The sequence below is a fragment of the Polyodon spathula genome, chromosome 3, assembly GCF_017654505.1.
Source record: "Polyodon spathula isolate WHYD16114869_AA chromosome 3, ASM1765450v1, whole genome shotgun sequence".
NCBI lineage: Eukaryota > Metazoa > Chordata > Actinopteri > Acipenseriformes > Polyodontidae > Polyodon > Polyodon spathula.
In genome coordinates, this window is record NC_054536.1 from 13414828 (window position 1) to 13433138 (window position 18311).

The following is an 18311-nucleotide window of genomic DNA, read 5'->3' on the forward strand; positions in this document are numbered from 1 at the left end:
TGCTGGAACATTGTACATGTGTACTTAGCCACTTGGAAGCTAGCGCATATACCTAATGCGTGACTGAACCGAACAATGTGTGATGAACTTTTAAGACTGCTTCACTAATGCAGAACTCTATGACCAGAGAGCACATCAAGGATTTATTATGAACATTTAACAGTGCATTACTTTTCCATGAATGTTTTATTTTGTTTCTTCTTTATACATACATTTTTAACTATGAAGCCTAACCTTTATTCTTCTTATTTTGAGAATATGAATAAATGTAATAATAATTTGGATTGGAAGGTTTATTTTTGTCTTTAAACAAGGCAGTCCTCCCAGCGACAGCGAGTGGAAGCGACAGCGAGTGGGAGAAGTACAGGCGTGGAAAAGTACAGAGCAGTTTAGAAGCAGTAAGGAGAAATTGCATCTTGAATTGCTTTAATCAGAAAACACAGGACATTGGGGAAACACAGCAGCAGCTCAAAGTCAAACAGCCGCGTGTGTTTTTCTGATAAAAAACAAGCTGAAACTCTGAGCAGCTGATTCAAATTCAACGCCGTTCTGAGACACGGGCGAGGGGAGGAGCCAACAGTACAGCAGAACAATGCAGTTAAATGAGGCAGTCCTCCCAGCGACAGTGTGTGGGAGAAGTACAGGCGTGGAAAAGTACAGAGAAGTTTAGAAGCAGTTTGAAAGCAGGCTGACAGCTGCAGAAGAAACTAAACTTCAAAAAAATAAAACCCTCAACATGGTCTTCAAGCCACTAATCTATGACACCTGTTTGATGTGGGAAATCCGAGAAAACCCAGCGGAGCTAAACCAAGTGTGCGTAAAGTGCCGCGCGATCCAGGATTTGCATAAACTAGTAAGTATGCTAGAAAGGGAGCTGGAAGAAGTGAGACAGCAACAGGATCTTGAGGAACTGGCACACCCACAATTCATGGAAGTCTGCATCACCCCTAACAGACTGAAAGCCACCAGGGAGATAGAAGGTCAGAACAGCTGGGTTCAGGTAGGCAGAAGCAAGGAGAAAAAGAAACTTCGTCAAACACAACCACCAGAAATCAAAACAACCAACAGATTTGAGTCACTTCAGAATTTTGATGAGCAGAACCAACAACAAGAGAATGAAAGGAACAACATCCAGGACCCTATTGACAGTGGTGACCAGACAGCCAAAAGAATGGAGGTCATGATTGTTGGGGACTCCATATTGAGAAACACAGCAAGTTCAATTCGCAGTTTGGACCCCCTTACTACAACAGTGTGCTGCCTTCCGGGAGCCTCGGTCAAGCACATCACTGAGAATGTAAACAGGCTCCTAGAACGAACAGGAGACGACCCGGTAGTAGTCGTCCACATCGGTACAAACAACATTGGAAGAGACAGACCAAAATCCCTGCAAAACAAATTCAGAGAGCTAGGAAGGAAATTAAAAGAGCAAACCAAAACTGTGGTATTTTCTGGCATACTACCGGCACCTTGCAAAGGACCATATGGACAGCTGGAAATAATTAATCAAAACGCATGGCTGAAGACGTGATGCACACGAGAAGGCTTCACCTATCTTGATCATTGGACCACATTCTACAACAAGGACTATCTGTATAGACGGGACTGACTGCACTTAAATAACAAGGGAACCAGTCTACTTGGAGAAAAGATCCTCGAGCAGGTTCGGAAGCATTTAAACTAGAAAGGAAGGGGGGAGAAATCAACAAAAAAACAGAAGGGAGACCGCATCAAAACAAGGACAACAACTCAGGTAAGACAACCATTAAATGTATTTATCTAAATGCTAGAAGTATCAGAAACAAAATTCTAGAACTTGAAGCTACTGCACTAACAAGTAACTATGATGTGATAGGTGTTACTGAAACTTGGTTGTCTGAGAGTGATGGGGAGGAATATAATATTTGTGGGTATACACTGTATAGGAAAGACAGGCAGGACAGAAGAGGAGGAGGGGTAGCGCTATACATAAGAAACAGTTTTGAAGCCCAGGTGTTAAACCTGGACAAAGAAAATAAAGCCGAATCAATATGGGTCAGAATAACGGACAAAAATTAAAAGGGCATAATAATAGGAGCATGCTATAGACCGCCAGATTCAGACAGTGAGCAAAATAATCTGTTATACAATGACATTAGAAATGCGTGTAGCAAAGGAGAAGCCATACTAATGGGGGATTTCAACTTCCCCCATATAAAATGGGAAAACCCGATGGGTAGCATGAAGGATGAAATAGAAATGGTGGAAATGACAAATGACTGCTTCCTAACACAATTTGTCAAGGCACCGACTAGAGGGGAGGCATGCCTTGATTTAGTCTTTTCAAATAACGAAGACAGAATAACTAAAACAGAGGTCAGAGAACCACTGGCAAACTCAGACCACAACATGGTCTCATTTGAAGTGTTTTTTAAAACCCCAAAAGTAATGACTAAAGCTAAGGTTTACAATTTTAGAAAAGCAAACTATGAAGGTATGAAACAGAGACTAACAGAAGTAGATTGGAGTAAAATAGAGAAAACACCCACAGAAGAAGGATGGTTGTTCTTCAAAAATGTAGTACTAGAGGCGCAAAACAATTACATCCCTAAAGTAGACAAATCTAAATGTAAAACTAAATTGCCAAAATGGTTTAATAGATCAATTAAAAAAAATATTCAGCGAAAAAAGGCACTTTATAGAGCATTAAAAAAGGACCAAAAAGAAAGTACGCAGAAAGAGTACACGGAACTGCAAACGCAAGTCAAAAAGGAAGTTAGAAAGGCCAAGAGAGAAATAGAAATGAACATTGCTAAGGGAGCTAAAACCAATTCCAAAATGTTTTTCCAATATTACAACAGCAAGAGAACATTCAAAGAGGAGATTAAATGTTTAAGAGATACAAATGGCAAAATCGTAGAGGAAGAAAAAAAAATAGCAAATATATTAAATGATTACTTTTCACAAGTTTTTACAAAGGAAGATACTGACAACATGCCCCACATGTCATCCAGTTCCTATCCAGTTTTAAATAACTTTAGCATAACTGAGGCAGAAGTGTTAAAGGGACTAGGAGCTCTTAAAATAAACAAATCCCCTGGGCCGGATGAGATCCTCCCAGTAGTACTCAAAGAAATGAAAGAAGTAATTTACAAACCGCTAACCAAGATCATGCAGCAGTCTCTTGACACAGGGGTGGTACCGACAGACTGGAAAATTGCAAACGTAATAGCGATCCACAAAAAGGGAAACAAAACTGAACCAGGTAACTACAGACCAGTAAGCCTGACTTCTATTATATGCAAACTTATGGAAACTATAATAAGATCCAAAATGGAAAATTACCTATATGGTAACAGGGTCCTGGGAGACAGTCAACATGGTTTTAGGAAAGGGAGATCGTGTCTAACTAACTTGCTTGATTTTTTTGAGGATGCAACATCGATAATGGATAATTGCAAAGCATATGACATGGTTTATTTAGATTTCCAGAAAGCTTTTGACAAAGTCCCGCACAAAAGATTAATTCTCAAACTGAACGCAGTTGGGATTCAAGGAAACACATGTACATGGATTAGGGAGTGGTTAACATGTATAAAACAGAAAGTACTTATTAGAGGAAAAACCTCAGAATGGAGTGTGGTAACCAGTGGTGTACCACAGGGATCAGTATTAGGTCCTCTGCTATTCCTAATCTATATTAATGATTTAGATTCTGGTATAATAAGCAAACTTGTTAAATTTGCAGACAACACAAAAGTAGGAGGAGTGGCAAACACTGTTGCAGCAGCAAAGGTCATTCAAAATGATCTAGACAAGATTCAGAACTGGGCAGACATATGGCAAATGACATTTAATAGAGAAAGGTGTAAGGTACTGCACACAGGAAATAAAAATGTACATTATTAATATCATATGGGAGATACTGAAATTGGAGAAGGAATCTATGAAAAAGTCCTAGGAGATTTTGTTGACTCAGAAATGTCTTCATCTAGACAATGTGGGGAAGTTATAAAAAAGGCTAACAAGATGCTCGGATACATTGTGAAAAGTGTTGAATTTAAATCAAGGGAAGTAATGTTAAAACTGTACAATGCACTAGTAAGACCTCATCTTGAATATTGTGTGCAGTTCTGGTCACCTCGCTATAAAAAAGATATTGCTGCTCTAGAAAGAGTGCAAAGAAGAGCGACCAGAATTATTCCGGGCTTAAAAGGCATGTCATATGCAGACAGGCTAAAAGAATTGAATCTGTTCAGTCTAAAAGGTATTGACAGTGTCGACCCAAGGGACTTTTTCAGCCTGAAAAAAGAAACAAGGACCAGCGGTCACAAATGGAGATTAGACGAAGGGGCATTCAGAACAGAAAAAAGGAGGCACTTTTTTACACAGAGAATTGTGAGGGTCTGGAATCAACTCCCCAGTAATGTTGTTGAAGCTGACACCCTGGGATCCTTCAATAAGCTGTTTGATGAGATTTTGGGATCAATAAGCTACTAACAACCAAACAAGCAAGATGGGCCGAATGGCCTCCTCTCGTTTGTAAACTTTCTTATGTTCTTATGTTCTTGTAACAAATATACATTTATGATTGATTAGAAATACTCAAACATACATAATATGAATTTTTAATCTCTTTGCATCATGGTTCTCAGGGATAAATATGCCAGAATCACTAGTCTTATTGAGATATTGTGTTTATTAACTACATTAATAACTAGGTTAGGTTAATAACTACATTATGAGCTACAATGGTATTTTCTTTAATGGTAATTGGCGAGGACACAGTTGTGACATAAATCCTAGATATACAAAGTAAATATGCATGACATCTTTTAAACAGAAAGTGGATTATGTATGCAATGTATGAATCTTAATTGAGCCAAGTCCTAACCTTTTAAAGGGATTGTAGCTAACAAAATAGTTTAATACATGTTCTGCACAATGCACATCTATTGTTTGTATAAGGTTCCAATGTTCTGTTTTGAAAGAACCACTTTTTTCTTTTTTAGGAAACATGTACAGTATTTTCATTTTAAAACATGGTATCTCAAAGAAATCTATTTGCAAGACATGCTTTTAGACTGTCTTGCCCTTCCTAGAGTGCAAAACCTTGGTATGGAAGTGTCCCTACCCCTTTACTGGCTTCTTTCCTGTCAATAACCAATCATCTCCTTCCCTCATTGAATGGCATGCTTTCAGCCAGTAACATCCTTTGACCCAGAAGAGCTGCCTTCAACCTAAAGTTGTACCAGTTTATGTTTTAAAATGAAAATGTGTGTTATAACTTGTTTGTTTCCAAAACTGCACATCTGACACCTACAGTATTTATCTCATTTATTCAATTATTTTGCTAATTCCTTGTTTTTCTAAAAGTAGAACATATATCAAGTATGGTTTACCAATTGGGAGGGCTGCTATTGAATTGCAAATAATGGAAAGACAACATGTACTGTTTTTTTTTTCTTTTTTAAAGAAGCTGATTTGTGCATGCATTGATAATAACATGCTAAATGAGCAACAGAATGAAAGAAACTCCATGGACAACTGACATGTATCCTTGTACACTGGCAAATTGTAACAAAATACAAACTGACCCCATTGTTACGATACACACTAGTATATGTGAGTGTGTTACAGTGAATGGAGTTGGACGGCAGCACAGTTAGTTAAGTGTTGCAATTGTTATATTAAATATACAATCTGGATGTTGAATCTAATCAATGTAAACTAACTGTGCTCTACAGTGGGATGCTATATTTAGCTGTACTATATGTGACATGCACAACTGAATGTAAGTAGAAGGTAATGTAATTTGTGATGTGAATAAAGGCTTCTTCTGAAAATAATGTGGTTATTCAACAAATACATTTCCACAATACTATATACAGTATTATCAAAAACACAAATTTTCCACGGCTCTGTCTTGCATCGATTTTACCCAGTTTCTAGCTATCCATCTACTATAATTTCTGCATATATCTTATGTGTTGCTGAACATAGTCAATATGCATGCCAATATTTATTTTTCGTCGGAAACAAACAGCTTTTCTTGATACACTCAATGTTTGGGAGGGATTAAATATTAATTTAAACTCAATCTTCAAAAGATGCAGATATTCAGGATTTAAAAAAAAAAAAAAAGAAAAACATTAAATCACCATAATTACCTGATCGGACTGTTGGAACGGTCAGGGTCCTGTGCTGTGACTGCTCCTACCAGAGTCCCCATCTCTGCATTTTCATACACGTCCATCACATAAGAAGTCATTGAAAACAAAGGCGGCTCATCAACATCTCCAATTATGATCTTCAGAGTAGTTGTGTCTTTAAATGGTCCAAGGTGTGAGAACCGAGGATCTGTGTGTGGATTTGCACCTGCTATGTGGATAATATAGCTTCTCTTTTTCTCATAGTTCAATGGCTGCAAAGTAAACAATAAACAAAATGATAATATCACAAGTTTAAACTTTGATTGATAATGCTAAGGTGGTAAGTATACTGTAGACCATTGGTTCTTAAAGTGGCGGTCACAGAAAGGTTTTAGAAGAATTGCAGGATGACTACATCACAATCAGGCCACTCAGCCCATTTTTTACATACTCAAAAACACAAGAATGTCTCATCAGGTCCCCAGACAAGAAGGAAACCCAACTTCCCTGTCTGTATGACCTGCCATGAGTGCCATGTGGGCCACTCAGAGACACACCTCATCAAATTTCAATGATGTGGGTTGATAATATTGCATTTCTCTTGCAATAAACATTTTTTCATAACATAAAAAATACGGTGTGGCATGTATGTGGGTATGGGGAGCAGTCAATGACAGCTCTTGTCAGTTCTGCTAAAAACTCAACCTGCTGTAGAAAATTAAAAAAATATTATCTAGGTGGCTCCCGAGTGGCGCATTCAGTAAAGGCACTCTGCGTGAGTGTAGGATGCGCCCTATAGCCTGGACGTCGCCGGTTCGAGTTTGCGCTATTCCACAGCCAACCATGAATGGGAGTTCCCAGGAGGCAGCGCTCAATTGGCTGAGCATCATTGGGTGGGGGTGGGGGGGGCTGCGTTGTTCTCCAAGGCTGTAGCTCCTGGGTGGCTGCATGGTGAATCCACAGCGTGCAAAAAAGCAGTCGGCTGACGGCACATGCTTCGGAGAACAGCATGTGTTCATCTTCGCCGCTCCCGAGCCAGTGCTGGGGTGGTAGCAGTGAGCTGAGCCTAAATAATAATTGGGCATTTCAAATTGGGAGAAAATAACAAAAATAATTGGCGACTAAATAAAAAAAATATATATATATAAATAATATATATATATATATATATATATATATATATATATATATATATATATATATATATATATATATATATATAGATAGATAGATACAGCTCTGAAAAAAATTGAGACCACTGCAAAATTATCAGTTTCTCTGGTTTTACTATTTATAGGTATGTGTTTGGGTAAAATGAACATTTTTGTTTTATTCTATAAACTACTGACAACATTTTTCCCAAATTCCAAATAAAAATATTGTCATTTAGAGCATTTATTTGCAGAAAATGACAACTGGTCAAAATAACAAAAAAGATGCGGTGTTGCCAGACCTCAAATAATGCAAAGAAAATAAGTTCAGATTCATTTTTAAACAACACAATACTAATGTTTTAACTTAGGAAGAGTTCAGAAATCAATATTTGGTGGAATAACCCTGATTTTCAAGCACAGCTTTCATGCGTCTTGGCATGCTCTCCACCAGTCTTTCACATTGATGTTGGGTGACTTTATGCCACTCCTGGCGCAAAAATTCAAGCAGCTCAGCTTTGTTTGATGGCTTGTGACCATCCATCTTCCTCTTGATCACATTCCAGAGGTATTCAATGGGGTTCAGGTCTGGAGATTGGGCTGGCCATGACAGGGTCTTGATCTGGTAGTCCTCTATCCATTTTGCAGTGGTCTCTTAATTTTTTCCAGAGCTGTGTGCATATATATATATATATATATATATATATATATATATATATATATATATATATATATATATATATATATATATAATATAGCATTAGCATTAGCAAATCCAAAATGTACATTGAGACTTTTGACCTTATTCAGAAAACACCTGTTTTTTCCCCCTAAAAAACAAACAAACAAAAACGCAATACTAATGTTACAAACCTTAAAATAAATAACACAGGATATTATTTTTTAGAGCTTCTGTTTTTGTTAGCTAGCTCTGTAATGTTAGAAGTTAGATTTTTCCAAAAGATGTAAACTTACACAGTGGTGTGGTAAATATTTTGATTTTAGGCTCTGAGTAAGCAAGATTTTTTCCTCTGAGGGCCTTGTTTATGTAAATAATGTGAGACTTTGATTAATTCTCTAGTTGGCAACATTGACATGACTTGTTCAAGGTAATAATATTAAATATGTAGAATGAAGAGGTAATTGCATTTCAGAGGGTAATTTTTACATAAAAATTCAAAAGATGTAATTGAAGCTTCTAGGAAATGAAGGTAGCATTGAATCCCACATTGTGCCTACTGATCATCTCTGACTGGTTGTCACCAAATCTTATACATTGACAGTTCGGAATTTTCTCTTGCTGTCTCTACTTTATGTCATTATATCAGGTTGCTGCTTGTAATTGGATATATCTAGTAAAATCTAAGAAACTAAGGGGTAGATAAACATACCACAGTTTGCATTTCTGTTGCCACAATTTGCAAAGTATACATTTTATCATATGTACTAAAAGAAAATATGTTAATGAAAAGAGCCGGAGTATACTACTTTAAATATTTGTTGCATCATCTAAGCGAGCATTGCAAGACTCGTGCGACATTGTTTTGAATAAATAGCAGGAGTTGAGATGAGGTTTGCTGCAGCAGATGGTACCCAAAGGATCCATACACTGAGGGAATTCCTGTGCAACTGAGAGCCAGACATTTTCTTCAGTCTGTTGTTGCATGTCAGCTCAATAAACTGTTCTTCCATCTCCCCGGAAAGATTGGTTGAACCAACTGAAGTGACGAACGGATCCTGAACCCAGACAACTGATCTGCTATCTTCCTGGAAGTAACTGCTGAACTGTTGTTTCAGTCCAGTGATATGTTCAACAATGAGGGCTTTAAGATCATTGTGATTCAAACTTCCACCACAATCCGTGACTCTTCATGTACAAATCTGACGTAAATGAGCAGTTGTGCAGCCCTAGCAATATCCGTTGTCTCATCAAGTTGTATGGCATAAAATGTATCCATCTTGATGAAGTTAATCTATTAATTTTTCACATCACTTGCAAGTTCTGAAATTTGGTGATTCACTGTATCATTTGACAACCTGCATTGCAAAGCTTTCCCCAAACATAATGAAACAAATGTCCTTTGCAGCTGGCAAAAACCAGTGTCTCAGCTATGGTGTGTGGCTTGCAAAGTTTAGCAATGCGGTATGACACGGCATAAGAAGCTTTGAGACACTTGGCAGACCCTGTGGAATGCTTGCTTATCCTTTTGCTGATTTAATGCATCGAGTTTTCTTCTGAAAAAGTCGAGTGGCTTATCCTTCAGTCCATGATGTCGAGCCTCCAAATGTCGTCTTAGTTTGTAAGGCTTCAAGCTGTCATTAGCTAGTACTTCACCACAGATGACCCACAAAGAATGTGGTTCTCCTGCAATTCCAGCAAGGGTAAATTCAAATTCCAACTCTAACTTTCTTTATATTTTTCAAACTTTTAGTTTTTTGGATGATGAGGATGAAGCTACACAATCGCTCTGCCTTTTTTCACGGACCACAAAATGTACCATTTTGTGTACTGAATACAGTGCAAAGTGGCGGGTAACTAATGCTTCAATGTAAACTCGCCCAATCTTTGCTTTAAGCACGGTTAATAAATAAATAAATAAATAAATAGTAATAATGAGTGGGAATTTGTAAGAATCAATTTATAGTTTTCAAAATTATTATTTTTGTAATTTATTATTATTGTATTGCTATAGTTACATTATTATTCAGATGTTCACTGCACCCCCCCCTGGAATGTTTGATGTGTCTCCTGGTTGACAAGCTCTGGGCTGCACATTACATTATGTAAAAATATTAATCTGTACAGTAGGCCTATACAGTATACAGTACAGTAGTAAAATTAAATGCATACCTAGCACACATTATTTTTACTTTAGCCTGTAGGCTACCAGTAACACAAAATAAAGCATGCTGCTGCATTGTACACATTGGTGAACAATGCCAATGAAAGATTATTTTAAACTGAAAGTGAATGATTTTAACTTTTTTTTTTTTTTTTTAAATATATTATTTTTAACTTGGCTTACTTAGTAACCTAAACAATTAACACAAAATGGATCATGATCCTATTCAGATGCTCAGAATGAGCTGGAGGGGTTAGTGGCACATCTGTGCAGTCTATTACTCATGTTGGGGAAACCAGAAATGTCATAGAAATGTGTTTTGAAGGCTTGTAAGTACGCCCTGCTTTTAGGGCAAAATAGGGTGTTGGCCTCAAAAATGCACAGAACACAACTGGCAATGCACGAGAAAAAACAAACTTGCCATCAGCTTTAATACATCTCATTATAGTATTTGAGAACCCTGATTTGCACAATCTCCAACCCATTTTTGCAATTTATGCAGGAACGCTCATAATTACATATTCATCTCAGGCTGAACTGCAAAGAAAAACTGCTGCCGCAAAGCAAATTACCCAAAAAGTCACTAATAGGTTTGCACTTGTTTAGTGCATTTCACACTGGACTTTTGACTCATTTGCAACTGATTTGTGACTATTGCGATGGTCGCAACACTTTAATACATCTATTTTCCAAGTTTAAGTTTAGAGACTGTAAATATCCTATAAACTTTTAATTCTATCTATTTATGTCTAAATGTGCACATGTTTTGCATTGATTATAAAAGTTGTAGTGCCTAATCATAAATGCCCTGTTAAATCATTTCAATGTATCCAGACTTTTTTTTTTTTTTTTTAAGAGAATTAGGGTCATTTTCTTAGTAATTACTGTACTAGATATGCAGCGAAAGAATACAGTAAAACCCCAAATTTTCCTCAGATCATTTAAATCAACTTGTTGCAAGAACTTTGTTAACCAACTAAACAATGTAACTACATATGTAACCACAATAAAAAAAAATAAAATAACACAAAGCAGTATTTTTTTCAGGGATAGTACTGTAATAGGGTCTGGTTTCAATCCAACGTCCCCCATTCAGAATGGCTATTTGCTGTGTAGACTTTCAGGAAATGGATCAGACACAGACTCCTTTAAAGTGAGATTGTCTGTTTCAACCAGTAGACCTGTAATATTACCTTTAATATCGCAAACAGCCTTTAACCAATGTTGCCTCAATCAGAAATGCGTCCTCACAATTTCGCAACAAAAGAAGTATATCAGTAACATACATTCCCTGCCACCACTGTAATTTCAAAATTAGAGCCATCAGTATGAGGAAAATGTTGATGACCTTGAGATATATCAACAGTATGTGCAGCATAGTATAGCAGAATTAGCAACTATATATTTAACCACAATTTGGTAAGTGATTTTCAAGGATGGATGAACAGACAACCCCCCCCCCCCCCCCCATCCCCATAATCTGATATTTTCAATAACTTCATAATAATGCAAATGATAATACAAACTTTCATGAAGATTGGATAATGGTTCTGCAGATATATGCAAAAATGTAAGTGTGACGTATAGATGGACACAAAAACAGACGTTCCCCTGTATGCCCAGAATCTCATATTCTTAATACATTTTGCTAAATAAAGTTAATACCAAGTTCAATCACAACTGGATAAGCGGTTATCCTACAGTATATGCAAAACTGTAGAGTGGATGGACCTCTGTACAGAGAAGTAGTCTCAATAACTTATTTTAAATAATGTTAATACAATGTTTAATGACTGGGCATTTAATAAAGTTTTTAAAGGTTTAATTTGGTATATTAAATTAAGTTTCATATTGATTACTATTGTTGCATTATTATTTAAAGAAGAGCCCAAAAGTATGTAATACAGCATTTGTTATAATATAAAAGCCATCTAAAATTGAGTTCCTACCTTTTTCAGTGAAATGATGCCTTCCCTAGTCTCCTTGTCAGTGGAGATGGTGAAAACCGAAGCCCCATCTCCATTTGTGATGATGTACTTTATCTCTGCATTAATTCCAGTATCATCATCATTTGCCTTAATTTTGCCAACAGCTTTGCCAACTTGAGCAGATTCTGGTACATACAGCTCATAATTTTCTGTAGAGATAGAATCATATTCAATACATGATTATTATATAAATAATAATAATAATAATAATAATAATAATAATAATAATAATAATAAAGTGAAAAGTAACAAAGTCATGTGAATCTATAACATTCAGACTATGTTGTACTGGAGTAGAATTTGTGTTGATGTTATGTAAAGAAATGAAACAAGGCAGCCTTTTGTTGTAAAAGTAAAGATTATGCATCAGTTTAATGTAAACATGTGACAGCAATGCTTGGTCAAGCAATGCTCTTAAAGATGTGTACAGACAGTGATGCCTATAGTATCATTTTCTGTTAGAGCCCAGGGAAAATATTACTATTGACGTGATAATGCAGCTCCAATTTTATGGTCATAGAAGTAGTCAAGGTCAGAAAAAATGACACAGAATAGTGTTTTACTGTGGAAGCGGCCTGGGGGTTCATGACACAAACACTTCAGCTTGCAAACGGAGAGCGGCATTTCATTAAATATGGCAGTCGTTCTTTATCCTGTTCATACCGTCACTTTTCACCTTACTTGCATTGAAAGCAATGTCCGTCAGTAGCTGTCTCTGCATATTAAAAATGTATAGTGATTTTTTATGGTTAAATGAAAGGGATCCACTGTCATTAAACAAAATATCTCTACACAGCAATTCACGTTTTTCTTTAAAAATGCGAAATTTCATCTTAAGTTGATCTTCAAACATGTCAGAGCCAGTGCAATTACTGAACTCTCATTTTAAGGAGGAAACAGGAGGACATCTTGTACAGATTTTCTTTTGAGTACCCTGTATTGTACACTGTAGTGATGAAACACCCTTTGTATATAAAATACGAGTTAAAAACTATAATTAAACAACTCATACATTTTACGCAAGAGCTTTTAAATGTCCTTAAGTAGCAACGTTTCCAACTGATTTCTCCCATAAGAGAAAATTATGAAAATTACATGTCAGAGAAAAGACCTTTGAGAATCTTTTCAGTGGAAGGTAATTTCATAAAGGACTACTGTGACTCTCGGCACATCTCTGACTACCTAATGCCTTGAAGTCTAAAATAGAAGGATATGTCTACATTTTTGTATATATTTTATATGCTTAAAATAACAGCTTAATGTTTGATAATGATAGTTGAGTATATTTGATGAACGACTTTGGTTCAGGACCAGCAGGGAACAATGCAATTTAATTTATGCTTAGTAATATTGAATAAATGATTCCTAGATGATTTACAGTAGATTTGTAATTTCAATAGATCTTAGGATGAAAGTTACTGTCTCTATATACAATTGTTTTAGTGGATTAATCTATTTTAACATATGGATGTATAAACTGCCATTTTATTAAACATCAGTATTTTTTATTGTTAACCAAGACATCTGATTTGCTATTACCATTTGTCACAGTGATGCGTATTTAACAGCTTACAAATCAAAAGAAAATAAAGTTCTTGATTTTCTCTGTGTTACACTTACACAGAAAATATAATGTTCTATGGGCAGCATAGAACAAAAGTGTATGAACATTTTTTTTAAAGTCTTAGCTGGGGTCCCATTACCTTTTACACAAGGAGAGAAATTCTGAAGTGAAAATAAGGTCTCAACTACAAAAAAAAAGTTCTTACTTGGTACAGTGCCATTTTAAAATGTACAGTGCCATTGTGTCTTCCTGACTAAGCATTCACTAATTCCTAGTTTACTCTTGTTGGTACATACTTTGGGGGAATTTGGGTGGATTGTCATTGACATCAGTTAGAGTAATATTTATTGTAGTGGACCCCGACAGTCCTCCAATCTGTCCGGCCATATCTTTGGCTTGAATGACAACAAAATACTGTTCTCTGGCTTCCCGGTCCATGTTGGCTAAAGCAGTCCTGATAACACCTGTCCGATAGAAAGAGAGAGATCAATAGTACTGGACTGAACTACAATGTAACATTTAGTTTTATATGGAAAATCATATCGATCACATTCCGAAATGGGATTTTTCATTTATTTCTACACCAATATACCACATCTCTTGAGTCTGATATTTGACCTGTATAGTGAGGCCAATTTCCCTGGAATAAAGAAAAATCAAGTGCTTTCTTTGCACCACAGATATATTGATAATGTTGGAAATTTAATTACTGTACCTTTAATAATGTAAAGAATAACAGTAACATACACAAGTACTTACTGTATGATATATAACTAGTAACCTATTCTATCACAGTAAGCATACAAAATTACAAAGCTTTACAAATCATTAGATTCATGCAATTCAGTAAAATTTTAACACCTACAGTTATGGTAATGAAATACTGTAATTAAACGTACCATATATTAAACTTTGAAAATCAAAGAATACAATTCAGTAAAACTTTGACACATTACAGAACTTTAGGCATCAGTAAACTTCAAAAAATCAGTAAAATGTTTTTATACTTAGATACTTGCTGTTAAGACATTGTAATAACATGCCATTCAAATAAAAGTTCTTAGCAGCTCAATAACATAGACATGATCTCCAGCCCTTACTGACGAAATAGAAGAAAAATCAAGAAGGAGGCGGCTGGTTTAATTTGCTTAACTGCAACAATTTAAAGCCCTGGATACTGACATGTCTATGAAAAAATAAAATAAAAATGAGGTCACAGACAGATGAGAACTGTTCACTTACCTTATTAACACCCAAATTTAAGTACAGTCAAACCCATTAACAACATACCTGGGATATAACGTACACACTGATATAAAGAACCAGTGTCATGGAACTGAATAAAATCATATTAAATCCTGTTTAAATTCTCCTTTTAGTACGTACTCTGATAGTGCATACTTCCTGTTATTAGCATGCACCGCGATGGCACACAGTGGTCTGTGCTGCACATATTATGTACTCGTTGGCCTACTTCTTGCTATTTGAACTTGACCTTGCTCTTGATTACTATAATTTATGCTTGGCCAGTGTTAAACGATCGGCAATTTTACTTAAGGACAAACTTTAAAATCTTTTAAAAGCAGCAGTCGCTGAGTCAGTCGTCTACACCTTGTCCACATTTGAGTAAAAAAATTGTCAGCCTAGTTCAAAACTAATTTACCTGAACCTTAACCCAATAATGTTACAGCGTCCAGATTGCCATAATGAAACAGAGTTAGTTAACCCAGCTGTTGTTGAAAAAACACTTCGCTAGATGACTACCCCAGAAACCACTGCAATGTATATACGTTCTTCTTTCTTTTTTCCCCCTTGTAAATGTTGTTGTTTATTTTCATTGATACTGGTGCAGAACAGAGGAGGTATGAGAAAGTGCCTAAGTAATCAAAAGGGGGGAAAAATGCCCATGTCATAGTAAATAAACGAGATGGGCATTTGCACAAAGGGAAAATCTGGGGCAGATAAGAGGTTCTGTAATTTAATTAAAAGTCAAAATAAAGACATTTAACTTGCTAATACAGCATGTAATATGATCTGAGATAATTTACAAAGTGTTTTGGACACATTTTAAGTTTTGTGTTCTACAGTATATTGGCATATCTGACTACCAATGGAATATGACAAGAAGAAATTCTCCTGTATTTTAATTGGGGCTTGTCTTTTCTTTATTCTTGTCTCCTGTGACCAGGGGGATTATGGCAACGTACTACCGCAAAGCACTAGGGGATATCGGAGGATACTGTGTAACCAGACTCAAACATGGTAAACGTGCATATTACAGTTAAACCAGTTTATCTAACCCAGTTATGCCGACAAACGAGTTTGAGTCGCTTTCAAACTCGGTTGTTGAACTCGGTTATAAATCGTGTTTAGTGTGGATGCAAATCGATTTAAGCACTGTTTAACAGGTTTTGAACCCTTAACTCTGTTCTAAAACGTTAATGTGGCCAGGGCCTAAAATACTTCTTAAAATAGCGTACAGGCAATGACTACTGTACTGTACATGAACTTACAGTTTGTATGGTAATGTTTATTGACTTATATATTATTATTATTATTATTATTATTATTATTATTATTATTAGTAGTAGTAGTAGTAGTAGTAGTAGTAGTAGTAGTTTTACTATTTCTATCATTTATTATTACTGTACTGTATTTTTTATTAATTTGTTTATTTTACTAATTATAATACAGTAGTATTCAGTACATTAATTATATTTTTTTTGTTATTTTTTATAATTCATTTAGATGACCCTCTTTATCCAAGGCAACATAGAATTACTGTATTAAATAATTAAAATACAGAATCTTACATACTGTATAGTAATGTACAGTACTAGTTACATTGTTTTATATGGTTTCTTCTGTAGTAAACCTTTATACTACATACATTGTATATGTACACTAATCAATTAGAACTATACTAGGTTTTGATTTTTGTGCTGATTTGGCAGGTATGTGCATGTGTCTGGTTATCACATACCTTGGTTATAACATACTGTTTTTATGGTCGCAAGGTAGTACGTTGTATCAGAGTTTCACTGTATTTTTTTTTTTTGTTAGTCACCATCACACAGCAAGAGGATTGTTAAGTAGATGGAGTGAAAACAGATAAACTGGAATATTCTGTTTTATGACATTTAATCAAGAAACCTCATCTGTTCAAATACAGGCAAATTAACAAAAAACAACAACTGTAAACATTGCTTCCTTCTATGCAGTTTTCATAAAACAAATAACAAACACATTCCATTTAATTGTAGAACTGAAGGTATAAACTGAATGACTCCCTTTCCACAGTTAATAAAAGTCATATTTTTCATTTCTCTCTGCCATATTGAGCTGAGTAGCTGCAGACAGTGGTTGTTATCATTAAAGCAAATTTCAAATCTCGTGGTTGTAATTTCAGCAGCAGGTTGCCTAGTTACGAACTGCAGCAGAGCAGCACACATAACAAAACAAGAAAAAAATCATGAGTAAAAACAGAATCTTAATACAATACAAGTTTCCTTAATACAATCCTCAATCAGGATTCAGGAGCTGAATTTACCAAAGGGATTCCCAGGATTGGAACCACTAAATGCATCACATGTAATTCATCACGTGACAACAGGTGCGTTTGGTTGATTAGACAGTATGGTTGATCAAAGATTGAATAATTGACTCTCTACTGGAGTTCCCTTTTAGCCGAGCAGTAATCCAGGTCCCCGGGATTAAATAAAGAAAACCATCTGAAGTCAATCTTTTTTTGAATAACAAGAGTTCATTTTATTTATAAAAGGAAACAAGGTCCATGTTCCAATGCAGCAAACCACTTTGCAAATATATTTAAAAGTGAAAAAATAAATAAAAGTAAAAAACACTATAAATCAAGAGATAAACAAAAATAACTTATTTTCAAAATAAAATAAATGTGTAAGATAGCCCTATCTTTAGCTTTTAACAATTAAGAAACTAATTCAGTTAACTGAATATAAAAACAACTATGAAATAGTTACTGACTTAAACTATACACAAGACCGACGGCCGTACAGTGCGGTGGGTGGGTTTTCATGATGCAGCATAAACAGACATACAATGACCAACAACACAGAATGAGCAAGAAGAAGAACAAGCGCTTGGAAAAGTTTTACAAAAACAAATGTCTTTTATTTATTTGTCTTCCAGGGAAGACAACAGCTAGTGACAATAACGACGGTGATAGATTTGTTACTGGAATACAGATCGTCAGTTTCAACAAAAGAAAAGTTATAGGCCTGTGGCAAGCCGGGTCCCCATCACACACACACACACATATATATATATATATATATATATATATATATATATATATATATATATATATATATATATATATAGAGAGAGAGAGAGAGAGAGAGAGAGAGAGAGAGAGAGAGAGAGAGAAAGAATAACAGATGGGCATTGAGAGTTACAAGACAATAATTCCATATAGGGATTCTGTGATGTTATCATTTACGAAACCAAAGGTCAAGTAATTTATAAACTGTCACAGAACCGCAAGATGGAATTGTTTCCCTGTAACTCACTGAAAAGGCCCATCTATTATTTTTTTTTTTATAATATATGGATACCCTTCCGATGCTAATATTAAAGAAGATGAGGTTCAGCAGCAC

General features: G+C 35.6%; 1 protein-coding gene across 1 annotated transcript in view; it reads right to left on the reverse strand.

Annotated features, from left to right (window-relative positions):
* The window catches only part of LOC121312741 (cadherin-18-like), a 73635-nt gene that overhangs the window by 29145 nt on the left and 26179 nt on the right, over window positions 1-18311 (reverse strand). The window contains exons 4-6 of the mRNA XM_041244470.1: window positions 13974-14141; window positions 12075-12262; window positions 6150-6403 (exon numbers count right to left, since the gene is read on the reverse strand). Of these exons, the coding sequence (XP_041100404.1) occupies window positions 6150-6403; window positions 12075-12262; window positions 13974-14141 (610 nt within the window). The remainder of the gene's footprint in view (window positions 1-6149; window positions 6404-12074; window positions 12263-13973; window positions 14142-18311) is intronic.